The 17,255-nt window shown below is 45.4% G+C and overlaps 1 protein-coding gene across 1 annotated transcript in view; it reads right to left on the reverse strand.

Moving 5' to 3' along the window:
* ZNF462 (zinc finger protein 462) overlaps positions 1–17,255 on the reverse strand; it is a gene marked incomplete at its 3' end in the record, with an annotated part of 139,417 nt that overhangs the window by 16,665 nt on the left and 105,497 nt on the right. Inside the window, exons 9-10 of the mRNA XM_082842121.1 lie at positions 16,020–16,156; positions 6,171–6,394 (exon numbers count right to left, since the gene is read on the reverse strand). Coding sequence (XP_082698247.1) covers positions 6,171–6,394; positions 16,020–16,156 — 361 coding nt within the window. The remainder of the gene's footprint in view (positions 1–6,170; positions 6,395–16,019; positions 16,157–17,255) is intronic.

A 17,255-nucleotide genomic window follows, 5' to 3' on the forward strand; every position in this document is an offset into this window, starting at 1 on the left:
TGTCTTCCAAAATACATGATAGAAGCAGGTCCACGGCTGACAAATCAAGAAGCAACTAACATGAGGGAGAGCGCAGATGAAATGCCATAATCTTCTGGAAAAACCTTCAGCGTGCAGGAACCTACAGAGTTCATAAAGCTAGAGATGCCAGTACTTAGTTCAGAAATTAAACGCAGTCCAAAAAGACCATGGCCAAAGGTGTACTTTATGATTTGGAGTTGGGGAAGGTTCTTTGTTTTATTTCTTCTCATTCCCTTTGCTGGAAACAAATATTCTATGTGACTTTTTTGCCACTGCGGATTTCACTAGTCCAGAAAGCGGAACAATTTTATTGGAATAACTCAAATGTTGGCAATTCCTCCTGAGCTGAATGTTCTGCTGCTTCCCCTAAACTGACAAAAAGAAAGAGATACGAGTTCCTTAGAGTTCAGCTGCCTGAGGCTCCATTTGTATAAAAAATTAAAAACATTTCAAAGTAAATTCAATTAGTGAATGTGTATTGGCTGAATAGACTATCCTTCTAAATTTAATACAGCGAACATGACAATTTTACGAGCAAAGCAAGTTAGAGATAATATATTTTTATGTTCCTTAAACTAGCAAAGAGACTTCAGAACCATAAAGAACGCTAACAAGGTATTGCATATACTTAAACTTTCTTCAAAGAAAAAAATATGTGTGTTTTTCCAAATGTGAGAAGTGCGAGGTTTGGTTTTTTTCATGACTTCAAGGTTCCTAGAAACGTTACCTCTTCATCTTGCACCAGCATTGCTGATAAATGGCACTACTGACATATGATTTCATTCTGTGTGTGTGTGTGTGTGTGTGTGTGTGAGAGAGAGAGAGAGAGAGAGAGACAGACGAGAGAGAGAGAGAGAGAGAGAGAGAGAGAGAGAGAGAGAGAGAGAGAGAGAGAGAGAGAGAGAGAGAGAGACTGAAAGAACAGAATAGTCTGCCTCTAGAAGACCTAGTGAGATAGAAAAAAGACGGGGAGTTGAAGGATGAAAAACTAAAAGTTCAAATAGCCTGTACTGTTTACTTTAGATTCCAAGAGATTTACAAGTGATTCCTTGTTCACTGGTCGAAAGATAAAGATCTAGGAAGACAAGATTCTGTGTCACCTAAAAAAATGAAGGTGCTAAAACAAATAGAGAAAAAAATGAATGTGCTGATTGCCACCCATTTCTACTTCACCTTGGCTTCTGAGGATAAACACAGCAGTATAAATCCAGGGCACTTGAGAATTTGGTTCTTCAGCGGAATGGTTTATTTGACTTCAAGGATGCTTCCTGCTGAACCAGTGTTCTGTCTAGTCCATGAATGATACAGTCTGACATCTTCAGAGACATTCCTGAGGTTTACAAGCTTTGCAGGCAGAATTCAGGAGTCCAGTTTTGAATATCCACTTCTGTTTAATGATGAAATCCTTTGACTGAAAATACATCCTACAGTGTCTTTTAATTTCTTGTATAGATTCTCTCCACCACACAAAATCACCTAAAGCTATTTGTGGAAGAATGTAATGAGCAACGCACACATTGTTTCGCTAGAAAACAGAAAACCTTAGTTTAGAACCAACTGCTAAGTCTATTGCACATTCTATTTTTGGCAGTTTACACGTTCCTCTGGATCTCTGCATCTTTATAGATCTGTCTGTTCTCAGGATCAACCTTATAAGAAAAGACTGCAGAAAACTAACATTTACTGAGGACCTACCATGTGTCAGGTCCTGGGGAACTTGCATCTTTTAGGTATTAAGATGTAACTTACTTACCATAAAACTAATCCATTTTAAATGAACATTTCAATGAGTTTTAGTAAATGTATGCATTTGTACAACCCTCCACAATCTTCTTCTATTACTCTAAGAAATACCCCCATACCCTCTGCAAGCAATCCCTGCTCCAAACCTCCAGCCTGAAGCAACTTCGGACCTGCTTTGTCTCCTCAGTTCTGCCTTTTCTAGAAACCATACAATATGCAGTCTTTTGTGTCTGGCTTCTGTCCATGATGATTCTGATATTTAGCCATATTGTTACATGTTATCAGTAGCTAATTGCTTTTATTGATAAGTAGTATTCCATTGTATGGATATAGCACACTTTGTTTATGCAACCACTTTATGTGGGAGTAGACTTGCTGGATCAAATGGTAAAGTGTATGTTTACCTTTTAAACAAATTGCCCAAATGCTCCGAAGTAGATGTGCCATCATTGTACACTGCATTCAGCCCTGTGTGAGATTTCCAGTTTCTCCACGTCCTTGCCAACACTTCGGTGCTATTGGTCTTCTTAATTTCAGCCACTCTAGTGGAGAGGTAGTGATGGCTTACTACCTAATTTGCATTTAATTGTCTTCATTTGCATTTCCTTAACGATGAGTCCTATTAAGCATCTTTTCATGTGATCATTTGCCTTTTGTATATCCTCATGGGTAAAGTGTCTATTCAGATCTTTTTCTCATTTTTAATTAAATTGTCAATCTTCTTACTACTGAGTTGTAAAAGTTCTTTATATATTTTGGTTAAAGTCCTTTGTTAGTTATTTTGCAAATATCTGCTTCCAGTCGGCTGCTTGCCTTTTCATTTTCTTAATGGTGTCTTCTGAAGAGCAACAATTTAATTTTGATGACATCTAATTTATTGATCTTTTTTCTTTTAATGTTCACAGCTATTGTGTCATACCTAAGAATTTTTTCCCAAGAGACATTTGAGTGACGTAAGCGTCAACAACCACTATTTTGCATATGGAAATCCAGTGGTAACAGCACTATTTGTTGAAAAGCTATCTTTTCCTTATTCCCTTGGCACCTCTGATGAACATCAACCGGCCACATATATTAGGGTTTATTTCTGGACTTTTTCTTCTGCACCACTGATCCATACATCTGTCCTTATACCAATACCACACTTTCTGGATTACTGTAGCTTTACAGTAAAGTTTTGAAATAAGGAAGGGTGGGTGAGTCTTCCAATTTTGTTCTTTTTTCATACTGTTCAGGCTATTCTAGGTCCCTTGCATTTCCATATACATTTTAGCATCAGTCTGTCAATTTCTACCAAAGAAAAAAGCCTACTGAGATTTTGATAGATTACACTGAATCTGTAGATCAGTTTGGGAAGCATTACCAATATTGAGTGTGCTAATCCATGAGCATGGTATATACTGCATCAACTTAGTTCTTTTATTTCTCTCAACAACATTTTGTAGTTTTCAGCATATGGCTTTCACAGTTCTTGTTTATTCTTAAGCATTTTTATTCTTTTTGATATTATAAATGAAACTGATCTTCTTAAAATTTCATTTTTTCAGACCCATTACTAGTATATAGAAATATAACTGGCATTTGTATATTGATCTTATATCCTTCAATTCTGCTAAACTCACTAATATTCTAGTATCTTTTAAAATAGATTATTTAGGATTTTCTACCTACAAAGATCACACTGTCTGTGAACAAAAACAGTTTTATTCCTTCCTTTCCAATTCTTATGGCCTTAATTTCTTGTTCTTGCCTCATGGTTCTTGACTTTTGTATTTCAATCACTAGCAAACTTCTCTTTAGTACACTGTTTATTGATATACTCCTACACCCTTTATCATGAATGCTGAAATCAGGCTGTTGTATATCCTTCACCCCAACGAATGACCATTTATAATTATTGTCACTGCCTATCAGTCAAAAATTCACTTTCAGCAGCACTGCTGTCTATGTTTATAAAGTAGTGTTTGGATAATTATTTCAAAAATTCAAATTGCATTTTGTATTCATCATTTAGAAAAGGAACAGTTAGTAAGCACGAGCCTCAAACTTCACAACGATTGAGACAAAGATGAAAATCATTAGCTGTGCTGAGAGTGGCAATTCTTTAGCCTCAATTAGGTGCTTGCTGGACTTAATAAGCTGGTCAACCATGAGAGGGAGTAAGATTAAAGAATCGAACACGGCATAATGAAAATATAACATATCAAAGACCATGTCTAAAATGCAAAGTAGAGTTAGTGATTTTATAGTCCATTTTAGGTCTTTAGGGACATAACCGCCTTTCTGATAGGTTGTTGTTATATTTGAGCACAGTTCAATTCACAAATAGACTGAGACGCGGCTCTCAAAGTGTGGGAAATACCAGGACTTCATTTAATCTTACAAAACTTCTGAGAAGAGTATACTGGTTCCCATTTAGAAATCAGGAAACAGACAGAGAAATTGAAGTAACCTGCTGTACAGTAAATGGTGGAGACAAAATTCAAACCTAGGTCTGTTTGGCTCCAAAAGTTCTAAACTGGGCTCCTAGTTTCATGAGTAACCCGTTTGCTTGATGCATATTCCAAAGCCCCACACTTCCGCCTGCTTTCACATCTGGTATGGTTTCTAGCCTTCTCTGGAATTCTCCAGTGACTCACAGCTACTGTGCAACCACTGGGGAAGAATCTACCTTCCTGGTTTGCTCAGTCCCAAAATACCAGTCTGATGGCTTCAACACTACAATGAAAAGATCCGAGGTGGTTACATAAATAAGACACGTGTGCATAACTGTAGAAAGCTTAGCTTGAGATAGATAAGTGATTTTCCTTTCAGTTTGGGGGCAGAAATGCCCAGGAAGTTTGGATAAGAAAGGGTATTGGAAGTTTTTAAGTGAGGTAATTCAGGCTTTTCTTCTCTGCTTTCATTTTTGGGGAGACACTTAGAAAATGAAGGCATTCCAAAGCAGAAAAGTTAGCATCAAACTATTAAACTGTAGATGGGTGATAAGCTCAGCCTTCTCTCTCAACACCCCACAGAAAAATTCTAACCCTTGGTGCAGATGACTCAGACAGGAATCTTTATAACTTGGGTTTGTAAGTCCAGAAAAGAGAAGCTGTTATTTCCACTGACAGTACACAGAGCAAGGAAAAAAGGAAACAGTATCAAAAGTGCTTCTCATTGTGCCTTAGGTAAACACGCACTAGATGTTTTGGATTTGTTGGTTAATTAGAAAACATTTCAATAGGCTCTTTTCATGAAACAAATACTGATCATCCCTGCCCCCCCCCCCACACTCCCCACACTCTGGACAACATACAAAACCAGAAACAACTGTCTCAACTCCTGATGTGCCACACAAGTCCTCAGAGAAGTGAGGAAGCCATCTGGGATGACTTTACCCTCTGATCAGCAGACTTTTGGAAGAGAATTCTCTTTCATAAACCCCTTATTTTATGTCCTATACGAATCTGTTCCCTCCACAAATAAAACACATACTGCACGGTCCTTACAATGTTCAGACATGAATAGCAAAGCCTTGGAAAATTTTTGTAGTCAGCAATATATCAGAAACAACCTACATGACTGAGGGACACACCGGCAGAGCCACCAGATAGAATAGGGGCCGGCAACTAAGGGTCCACAGCCTGTCGCCTAATTCTGTAAATGAAGTTTTATTGGAACACAGCCATGACCATTCATTTTTGTCTTGTCTAGGGCTGCTTTCTTGCTACAAGGGCAGAGCTGAGTATCTGCCACTGAGACCATCTAGCCTGCAAAGCCTGAACTAGTACGATCTAGCCCTTTATGGAAAAAGTTCATCAACTCTCGTGATAGTACATTTAAAATAATACGAAGGGCTTCCCTGGTGGCGCAGTGGTTGAGAGTCCACCTGCAGATGCAGGGGACGCGGGTTCATGCCCCGGTCCGGGAGGATCCCACATGCCGCGGAGCGGCTGGGCCCGTGAGCCATGGCCGCTGAGCCTGCGCGTCCGGAGCCTGTGCTCCGCGACGGGAGAGGCCACAGCAGTGAGAGGCCCGCGTACCGCAAAAAAATAAAAAGTAACATGGAAAAATACTCCAGTTAGGGTAAGTTAAGAACAAGAAAGGAAAGATATGCTCTTTCATGTAAGGTAGAATAATAATTAAATAAAACAAAGGAAAGTGGGCATAGAAGAGACCAAAAATGTTAAGCAGTTGGATGTGGGGGTAGCATTACAGGGTGGTTCTCTCTCCCCCACCTACGTGTTCCACTTTTCTAAAACGACCTTACAGTTCTTTTATAAAAGAATAAACTGAACCTCATTTTAAACATTACTTTGGCGCATGTCTCTGTCTTGCACACAATGGGTGTGGCTAAATTTGGCCCAGCCCCTCCCCCAGGTGTGCTGGGGGTGGGGGTGGGAGGAGGGAGGCCAGGCCCGTACCTTATGCTCATCCCGAAGGTGGCTGTCCAGTTCCTCCGTGTGCTTGGTCTCATAGTAGCAGAGCTGGCATTTGTAAGGTTTCAGTTCATTGTGCTTTTCTATGTGTTGCTGGAGGCTCTCGTCACTGGAGCAGGTGAAGGTACACTTATCACAGCGGAAAACTACTCCCTGCAAGTATTTTGACAGTTTGGATCGGCATACTTCAATGGGGACAACGCGCTCTTCTGTGGAAACAAATTGAATATAAAGATGGGAATTTTTACTGATGGAAGGCAGATGTCCTCTCTCTGGAGTACAAGGAGAGACTCACCCATCCACTGTTGCTACTTCTCATGGCTCCAGGTCCGTGAACTGCATGCACATGCCCACCGTCCCTCCTCCAACCCCCCAAATCAACACAGTCCGCTGGGACACACAGGTGTTTCTAAGGCCGAAAGCTCTCTGTGTACTTAATACCCAGAATGACCTATAAATAGGGGTGGGCAGGCTGAAAGGTGTTGGCGAATTCCTGAATGGAGGTGATTAAAGGAGGAGAGAAGAACAGAATTTGTACCAACATGAACGATTATCAGCAGCAACAGCGCATCCTACTTCCTCAGCACGTGGCATTTAGGCTGGACTTATGGATGTCACAGATGTCTTTAAGGGGGAAGGAAAATGACATTTTCGGAGCACCTATGTGCCACCACTGTGTACCTCCCTAGCTACTCTATTAGGCTGGAGTTATTCCCATTTTTACAAATTAGTAAAGCAAGGAACTGAGCTTTTAAGTAACTCTCCAGGGGTCACAAACTCTGTAATTGCCCAAACCGAGATCCCCATGCCCATCTACCAAACCGCAAGTCTGTTATTTCCCATCGTTTCCAATTCCATTCCTGTTTCCCCTTCCAAGATGTTCTCAAGGAGACTGTTTTCCTTTTCTGGAAACCAAGGGAATCTCTAATCTAAGTTCAAATCTGAAAACAAAGCCTCCTGGACACTTTCATTCACTGAAACTGCAACTGCACCTCGGAAGAACTCAGGCAGATGAAATGGTTGCAGGCAGCCTTCCGGGGGAGAAAGGGGTGGCGCGGGAGACGTGGAGGATTTGTGCCTTTACAGACAATCTGTAATCTGACTGTCACAAGGGAGAAAATAAAAGCGAGAGAGGGTTTGGGTGCTTTTCCCGCTCACACGCCAAATGCGGTGGCGCTGCAAGCGTGTGTGCTTGTTTATTTTGTGCTTTGCCCACCCTTGTGTTTAGCTGCTCAAGTTAAATTTCACACCAGTCTGCCCAGAGTTTCGGCACACGCGCCAGATATCCGTAACTGGGATAAAATTAAAATCTGTGCTATTTATGCAAGGATCAAATATAGCGTGTGCTTTCATGCTGTGTCTGAATTTCAGAAGACTCTGAAAGTTTACAGATGGACACACACAACATATATTATTTAGAAAGAGCAATGTATTAGTAAGTCGGGAAAGTGTGCTGTACCCTCAGAGTCACCGAGTGGCAACATTTCCAGAGCATCAAGATGTTGTGTGAAGCCGCTCACTCTGGGAGGCCTCCCTTTGTTGCTGGCCTGTGTTTGGCCCCTGGGGAATTTTCCCACCTGAAGCCCTGTCTTTCTCTCAACCAGCACATTCTCAGTGCAGGGCAGTCCCTGCCGTGGGAGCCCTTGAATGCAGCGATTAATCGGCCAGCAAGAATCTGGGCAGAGGAAGCGTGGAAGGTGGTGTCTGCACCACACTCCCTGGAGCTCTAATGCATATGTTATTTTCCCTGTACAAAGAGTCAGTCGCTTATTTAGAAATATAAATATTTTTAAACCACAGTAGAGCAGACAGCTAAGAAACACATGATTATAATGGAATCCACACATTTTCTTAGAATAGTAAATGCTGTAACAGTCTTCTAACCATTCAGTTCCACGGTTTGGTGTAAATGGAGGGAAGAAATGCTTTGGCGTAAACTAATGAGCCTTAAGAAAGCCCAGCCTGTGATGTTCTATTCCTCTAATCCAGGTTTGCTCAACAGCAGCACTACTGATGTTCTGATGCCAGATAATGCTTTGCTGTGGGAAGCTTTCCCGTGCAGTGCGGCATGTGTATCATCGGCACCCCAGGCCCCCGCCCACCAAGGCCAGCAGCACCTCCTCCCCCCCAGTCACGCCGACAGAAAATGCCTCCAGACAGCTGCACCCTGGAGAAGCAAGATGGACCCCGACTGAGACACCACTCCAAGTCAAGTGCCAACTATTCAGTCCAGCTGCCCTGGGTTAGACAGGCGTGGCCATGAGCTACGAGCAAGCTGGCGCCCGCGGCAGGAGATGGGGGGCAGGCTGAAGCGAGGGGACCGGTTCCACCCTGCAGCTCAGGAGTTCATGGGAAGTGTTGAGACTCGCGCCCTCCCCCTGCCCCATGCTCTCTGTGTTTGCTCCTGATTTATATTTTGTCATTTCTACTGCTTCCCCTTTCCTTCTTCGGCTCTGGCCTGTCCCGTCGGCCCCGGTTCTGTCGACCTCCGTGGAGATGGAGAACAGCTGGCTATAATTTTCCACATAACGACGCCTCAACACCTTGAAGACATTCGGTCGCCCTCCAGTCTTCCCTTCTCCCCCATAAATAATCGTTTCTTTCAAGCTTGTGTGTTTTTTAATAGGTCTCCTTTTCAACTCCTCTACCACTTTGGTTAGTCTTCTTTGCAGTTTCCTATTTCACTCTGTGTGTCTAAATGCATTTTGCACAAAGTCAGGAGCACCCGGAATAATACCTTGGAGGTGAAACAATAACAATGAATGGGAACGGCTGCTCCCGTTTATTAAGGGCTCACTATGTTTCAAGCATGGTTAGGTGTTCGATCCTCTCAGCTACTTTTTATTCTCACAACGCCCTGCAAAGTCAGTTTGATTATCTCCAGTGAAAGCCGAGAACGGACCAGTTAAGCTACTTCCTCGAAGTCGCTCCTCTAGTTCAGCACAAAGTTGTGACCTGGGAGCCTGGGTCGGCTGACCTTTACCCGCACCCTCCTCTGTTCCTCCTGAGAAGAGCTCTCTGGGCACATCCAGTCTGTTCGCCATGCACTGCTAAGCCTTTTATTCCTAATAGTTCAAAATCACAAAAGCTATCGGTGTCTAAGGCAACCATTTCTATCTGTATTTCTTTCAAATATCTTCTGGATTTCATAGAAGGTCATTTCCCTGCTGACTTATCCTGAAAGGTAAGACTTCCCATTTCCAAACTAAGACATTAACTACAGTATGTCCCAAGTCTCTTAGTTATATGGATGTTAATTTTAGAAAAAAGTTATCTTTTTTTTCCTTTCTACAAACATGGTTAACATGACCAAGATATAAAACAAGACGGACTCTAAAAAGCAGGTGAAGGACCGATAGCGTTTTCTCAATAAGGTTAGTCACGGTGGAGGCCAGTGAAGGTCCTGAAGTGGGAGACTGGAATGTTTCCAGGTGGGGCCTGAGCCCTGTCTTGGCTACAGAAGCTCAGCGCTTGGGGCTTTTTCTACGGGGGCAGCGACAACTGTGGGTCTTTTCCTGACTTCACACCTCTCGAAATTACCTTGGGTAAGAAATCAAGGCCTGAATCACACTCATTGTGACTCAGCTTCCAGCTCTGGTTGCAAAAATATTATGACTTCACCAGTCTGACTACAAGATAGATCGTGTCTCTCATCTCCTCACACTCAAAAGATGGCTTAGCACCGCAGCTGGACAGAAAAGCCAAGAGGCTCCAGCCCGGAGCAACGCCACACTGTAGCACGTGGGTGCTAAAGTTCACCAAGAGCCCGGAAGTGTGTGCCAGGTGGAAAAATCTGCAAGATCGCCACTACTGAGGCGGGGGTGAGGGGGTCACTTCTGCTCAAAACAGCGAAAACCCACATCACTGTGGAGCCCAGAATCACCAAGGAAAAATCCTTCCCGAAAGGGAGCCCACAACACACATGGGTTTCCTCCCACAACGTGCCAGGCCTACAGGAAGCTGGCGGAGATCTGGAAGTCATTCACTCCAACAAACTCTGAATGCAGGTTACCATGGTAGAGGGCCGAGACCCTCTCTGGGCCAAACCAAAGACCCACCTGTTACCCTCTCTCAGCCAAACAACTGACAAAGGCTGAGAACCAGAAAGCCACCATCCCCAAATATAACCATAAATAGACACGCAGAAACATAAGCACAACAGCTCCCGTAAGAAGTTTTGCCATCAGCCAGGCTACCACCCTCAAGCCAGACAGAGCTGGGAACTGCACCTCTAATTCTAACAGGCCAAAGCACGAGATGGGGAGGAAGGGAACGTGTAATCTCACTGAATAAAACGAAAGACTATCAATCTCACCGTAGATTTTTTTTTTCTCAATAAAAATGATACTGATCAGATCAATTAGGGGAGATTAGTCCAGTTCCAAAAAGATACCCACCTGCAGGGGTCAGTTGTACTCAGCATCTGTGTACGTATTGAGGTTACAGGCTGGGAAACAGAGAGGTTAACCAGCCAACTGGAGACCAGGCTCGGTGATTACAGAGCTTCATAATTATAATGTAAATATTTGGCAGAACTGTTTCATGCCTATAATTCAATCTGTGCCCAGCTTTTTATACCCAGGTTTGCTGTACATATACAAGGGACGTCTAGGCAAAGCGATGCATGAGGCATTGTGCTTCCAATGGTGACGAGAGCTCAGTCGAGGGACTACCCTGGTGGGGCAGTGGTTAAGAATCTGCCTGCCAGTGCAGGGGACACAAGGTCCGAGCCCTGCTCTGGGAAGATCCCACATGCCACGGAGCAGCTAAGCCCGTGTGCCACACCTACTGAGCCTGCGCTCTAGAGCCCGCGAGCCACAACTACTGAGGCCTGTGCATCTAGAGCCCGTGCTCCACAGCAAGAGAAGCCACCGCAATGAGAAGCCCGTGCACCACAATGAAGAGTAGCCCCGGATCACTGCAACTAGAGAAGCCCGTGCACAGCAACGGAGACCCAATGCAGCCAAAAATAAATAAATTTATTTTAAAAAAAAAAAAGAGCTCAGTGGAAACATACTCCCGAAACTGTTTACTCCTTTGTTCACTGTCTCTCTTGCCACTAAAGCTCAAGCTCCTTCGTGCCCAGACCTGGCCTGACTCTCCCTGGCTGTATCCCTAGAGCTTAAAGCAACACTAGCACAGGACGGGTGTTCAGTGTGTGTTTGTGGCATGAACGAAAACCCACCAAACCTCCTACCACCAACTTTCTCCTTGAAACAGAAGTCTCAGGGCTTAATTTTTCTCCAGTTAAATTGGTCCGATCATGGTCATCCTCACCAAATGCTGATCTGACCTAAGTTCACAGCTCCTCCAAGAGATGGGTCTATAATCCTTGGCTTCAATCTTTGCTAAATTAGAATTCACAGGTGTCTCATCAGTACCGCAGCTTCCCAACTACCTACAGAGTAACGTTCTACCCCTGTGCTGGTACCCAAGCCCTCCTTAATTTGGCCGGAATATACTTTCCTAGGCTTGTCTCCTATTCTCTTCACAACAGTCTGATACCACTCTGTAAACACGTCTTGCTTCCACTCACCTGACTGGTTTGTTAAAATTCTCCTTCCACTCTGTAGTGAGTCAAACGGTGCTCCCAGAAATTTATGTCCACCTGGCCCCTCAGAATGTGACCTTATTGGGACATGAGGTCTTTGCATGTTAGTCAAGACAAGGTCCAGATGAGATCATATTGGGTTAGAGTGGGTCCTAAATCCAGTGCTCTTATAAGAAGAGGAAAGGGCACACCGACGCGCACACACACACACACACACACACACACAGAAGGCCATGTGCAGATGAGGCAGAGACTGGAGTGATGATGCAGCCACAAGGCAAGGGAAGCCCAGGGAAGTCGGGAGCCAGCAGAAGCCGGGAAGAGACAAGGAAGGATTCTCTCCTAGTGACTTGAGGAGGGGCCCAGCCCTATGAACACCTGGATTTCAGACTTCCGGGCTCCAAAACAGAAAGAGGATGCACTTTTGTTAAGTCCCCCAGATAACGAATACACCCACCTTAAGTCTTCTCTGCCTGCTGAAATGTTATCATGGATCAGTTTGAAAGCTACCCCCCTCTACCACCTTTTTCTACCCCAAACAGAAATATATCTGCCACTGGGAATCTCCTAGATACTGATCACTCATTATCTTATATGGACTTATGCACACGCTTCATCTCCTTGAAGAGGCAGACTGGGTCTCGTGCATCCCATCTTAACCCAAAGAACGCAGCACGGTGTGGCATGAAACAAGCAAATAACGAACGTTTGCTGCATGCATGGACAAACAGTATGCTTGCTCTCTTTTGCCACAGCCAACGTAATTCCATGGTTATTTCTCATTCAGATTTCCCAGGAGTGAAACGGATTCTCTTTCCCTTCCTCCCTATGTAAATATAGCAATTTGTCTGAACAAAAAGCTAAGGAGACTCCAGTCCTGCAAACAGCAGCGCAGTCTCAGGGCCAGTTCAGAAGTTGCTTTTCTTGCCTTTCATTCCACGTATGTTAATTAACTAAGGTCTCAGAAAGATCTCGTCCTGCAGGCTCTAGAGACCAAAGATGTTTATTCATCCACAGAGTAAGGAAAGCACAGGTGGAGGAAGAGCCACATCTGGTTACTTTGAGATCAGCCCCAACTCGAAATTGCCAGGCAGACACCCAGCCCTGTCTCTTGACTAGTCGAGACCAGCTTCCCACTGAGCTGCCATTTTGAGTTGGGATGGCCACCAAAGCCAGGCCAGGATGCAGATGGCAGATACGCTGTCCCGAAGCACCCTGCCCCCTGCAGCTCAGTGGTCCTCGTCTCTGACCTGCAGCCTCCAGACCACGCCATCCTCAGACCCAAATGCCACAGCCACTAGAACGCTCAACAGAGTGACACCAACCACCCCCCCAAGGATGAGACAGTGACGCCTGGTGGGTAAAGGCATGGGCTGGGGGGTCAGACAAGCCTGGGTTCAGATCCCAGCTGGGTTGCTTATTAGTCATCTGACCTTAGGTAAGATGCTCAGTCTTTCTGAACCTGTTTTTTCTGTTATTGTCAGGGATAACAGTAATACCTACCACTTAGGGTTTTGTGAAAATTCCATAAAATGACTCACTGGAAAGCACTTAGCACAGCACCTGGTACCTAATAAGCTCTCAATAATAGTAACCATTGCTGTTGCCATGGATGTTGTCATTATTACCACCAACCCTCAAATGCTCATGTTCATTCCAGGTTGTGTACTTTCTGACCCCAATGAGGACAATACCTATATACTCTGATGCCTCTTTTAAAATAAATCATCTCTATAAATAAAGAGAAGAGACTGTAAGTAACCAGTGACAGGCAATATGATGGATGGGTCATGGGGTCAGAGGACTGCATTGACACACAGTTTCCCTGCTCACCGGTTGGATGACTTTGGTTAAACTACTTCAGCCCTCGTGGGCCCAAGGGACTCAGCACTGGATTCAGGGTGGGGACAGTATGCACTACATCCTACACCGTCCCCTCAGGAGAACCCAGCGGAGAAACTCCTTTCAGGTTCCAGCATCTCAGATTCCTGAACAAAATTTCAAGAGTCTAACAAACACTCTAAATCCAGTTGATTCCGTTTTTGTCTCTCCTACCGTGGGCCGCAGTCCCAGGGCCACGACTGCAGCCCACTGCTAACAAACGCACAGCACCTCATGGCGGACACCGAGTACCCAGACTCTAGGTGAGCTTTTTCATACTTGACGTGACCTTCAACTGCCTTCTCCTTATCCTGCATTTGCCCCAATCTTCTCATTTGTTTCTTTTTTTGTTTGTTTGTTTTTGCGGTACACGGGCCTCTCACTGTTGTGGCCGCTCCCGTTGCGGAGCACGGGCTGCAGACGCGCAGGCTCAGCGGCCATGGCTCACGGGCCCAGCCGCTCCGCGGCATGTGGGATCTTCCCGGACCGGGGCACGAACCCGTGTCCCCTGCATCGGCAGGCGGACTCTCAACCACTGCGCCACCAGGGAAGCCCTTCTCATTTGTTTTTAATCCTACAGCTCTGCACGACTATTTTTAAGATACCTTAAATCCTTTGTGAAACGATCGTAAATAACTACACTAAATCAAAGAAAAAGTTTTTTCCAGCTTCAAGCTTCACGTACATAAAACAGGACTACGGGTCACAGTACTGTCCCTCCCAGTGTGGCTGGACGATGAAGTAAGCGTGTGTGAGAAGCACCACGTCAGGTGTGGCATGCGCCAGGCATTAAGCGCTTCTCTCTCTCTGCCTCCGTTTCTTGAATTCTCAGCTCAGGGAAGGAAAGTCATCAAGCGCATTAGGCATCAAGGCTCTGATCCCACCAGGCAGCAACATGGAAAAGAGAGAGAATCCACCGCCAAAGTGGGGTCTCACCGATGCTGTCTGTTCTACAGCAGCACGACTCCTGGCCTCGCCCCAAGCAGTGCGGGCACACAGCCAGCGACACACACATGGGCCGGGGGACCGGAAGCCAGGTGGCTGAGGAGGCACACCAGGAGGGGGCAGTCGGGCCAGGAATTCCTGCCTAAACGCTCCTGCGTGGCTTTCCCTAGCTTGCAGGCGAATGTCCTCGCCAGCAGGCATGTCACGTCTCATAAGCCTGCCCGGGGAGGAGGGGGACCTGAGGGTGCTGAAGGTTGAGGCTTCCACGGAGTTTGCAGCAGATGTGGGTGACATGTCACAAAACGTGCCGGCCAAAGGCAGCGGCTCTGGGGAAATGCTGGAAACTTTGAAAATGCCCCCTCCCCCCGCCCCCTGCGATGCCCAGCATTTCAGAGTAACATCTCAGCAGGGCAGCAGAAGACACTTGTTGCCTTCGAGTCTTTTTTCGGTACTTTCGGCAAATACCTAAAAGCTTTCCCAGGTTAGAGGTAAAGGAAGGAAGAGGGGCAGGAAGAGGAAGAAAAGAAGGGAGGGAGAGAGGGAGGGAGGCAGGGAGGAAGGAAGGAGAGATGGAAAGGTCAGTAGGTGGAAATAGCAAGAGAGACTGGCAACGGGTACTCTAGCCATCTTTTTCCATCCACCTCTGGCTTGAATCTCTTCTGGATAAAGTAGGTTTTACATAAACATATTTTTCCTTCCAGCGCAGACGGGCCTGTTGTTTAACTGTTTGAATTGGCCAGCAGTAAACTCCACTCAAAGAAAAAACAAAGAGGACGAGGACCTAAAAGACGTACCCCAGCTTAGCAGAGGAGCCGACGGTTACGGAACACCCAGGATGCACCCACATGGAACACACTAGACTCTCAATACGTCACCTCAGAGGCATAACTCGTCACCTCTTTTTACGGAGGAGAGGGAGGTTAAACACAGGAGGCTTTAAATCTAGAATTTAAACCCAAAGCCTATGGGGTTTCTAACATATTATCAGGCCACTTTCAGTTTTGAGAATTTTCTCTCTCCATCCAGTTCAAGGGAAATTCCGCGTTCTGCTTCGGAAATCATCATTTTGGTGTTCGTCCAAAGAACTGCTTACAGCCACAGAGCTCCTTGCCCTCACCCACCCACTCTGCTTCTCATTCACTCCTTCCTTAGCAAGGCCGTGAGAGCGGAGGACTCAGGATATAAAACTCCCTCTCAGGGGGAAGCCCCGCAGAACTGTTCACTGCAGAATCCATCACCTTTGCCTCCCTCCACGTGAAGGAAATCCTCTCAGCTGGAAGATGTTTTTACCCTGTTGGCTGTCACTAGGGTGATCGCTGTGATTTCTTGAGGGGAGGTACGGTGGGGAGCAAGGGACCAGGCAAAGGTGCCGCTGCCACCTAGAGACGGCTTCCCTCTAACGCCACCCGAGCCGCCTTCCCCCGCCCCGCACAAGAAAACCGAGCTTGGAAGGTTACCTCGGTGCAGCACGATGTGGTCAATCATGTTGCGTTTGTATTTGGTGTGATAGAGGCAGAGAGGACAGCGAAGATCTTTGGGGCCCTCCTCGGGGACCGCCGAATGCCCGGCTTCCACGTGCATAGTAAAAGCAGATCTGGGAGGGAGGTGGGGAGAGAGGCGATGAGTGTAACCAAGGAGCATCTCACTCACACCCCCTGCCAGCAGCCCTACTACAGAGACACTCCACCCGGGGGCCAAAGCTACAGTGGTTTATCATGTTTGCTGGCCACGAGTGCCCTGGTCCCTCGTGCAATAACTAAGCACTGTCACGCAGCGGTAACTTCTTTTTGGAAATTTTGCTACCTGGCTGGGCTCAGGCAGGGCTGAGTTTGAAAAGAAAGAAATAGACTCCTGATTTTATTCTTGAGAATTAGAAGTTGCCTGTTAAACTTAAAACAAAATATAAAACAAAATCCCTACGAGAATATATTTCTCATCAAGCTCAGAAGGAGAGGGACTGTTTTGAAGCTGGGAAGATTCATCAGCTGCCTCGGTGACTCTTCCCAGGGAACAGGGGAGGGCAGGCGGGTTAGGAGGTCAGGACGGTTGATGACCACGTAAAGGACTCAGAGCTGCTGTACCAGCTCGGAGGCGGAGGGTACCACTGCCTCCCCACTCCATCCTTTTCAAAACTTCAAAATTTACAAAGCCTTAAATGTCTCATAAAAATGGATGAAACCAAGAGTTTAACGGGCAAGGTCCCCTTCTTATTAACCCGAGTGCCTCTCTCTGGGGAAACATGTACACCTGTCAGTGGGCCCTTGTTATCTGGGTCCTTTTTGCCTTCTCTCACTTCTAAGGTCACATACATATTTATCTAAAACACAACTGAACCACATTAATAGTCAGAGATGTAACACATTTTCCATTAAATCCAAGCAACTAAGATGTTGGTGGAAAAGAGACTTGGTTTTCTATCAGTTCATGTTTTTTGGGGGTGCATGAAGTCTACCCACCAGCCTCTCTGTGTGGAGTGTGTACTGAAATACTGGAGTGACCTAAAGCCCAGGCCCTGACGGCAGCAGGAGCAGATAATAGCTTTATATCTGTACTATAGCATTTCATATTATTATAAAAGCTTTCTATCTATGATACAATAACACTTATTAGTGTTTCCTTTGCTCCAAGCACTACGCTAAGCACTTTATGGCTTCTTTTACTCCTCACAAGCGCCCTACAAGGTAGGTACTATT

The sequence above is a fragment of the Leucopleurus acutus genome (assembly GCF_964270905.1).
Source record: "Leucopleurus acutus genome assembly, chromosome: 7".
Taxonomy (NCBI): Eukaryota; Metazoa; Chordata; class Mammalia; order Artiodactyla; family Delphinidae; genus Leucopleurus; species Leucopleurus acutus.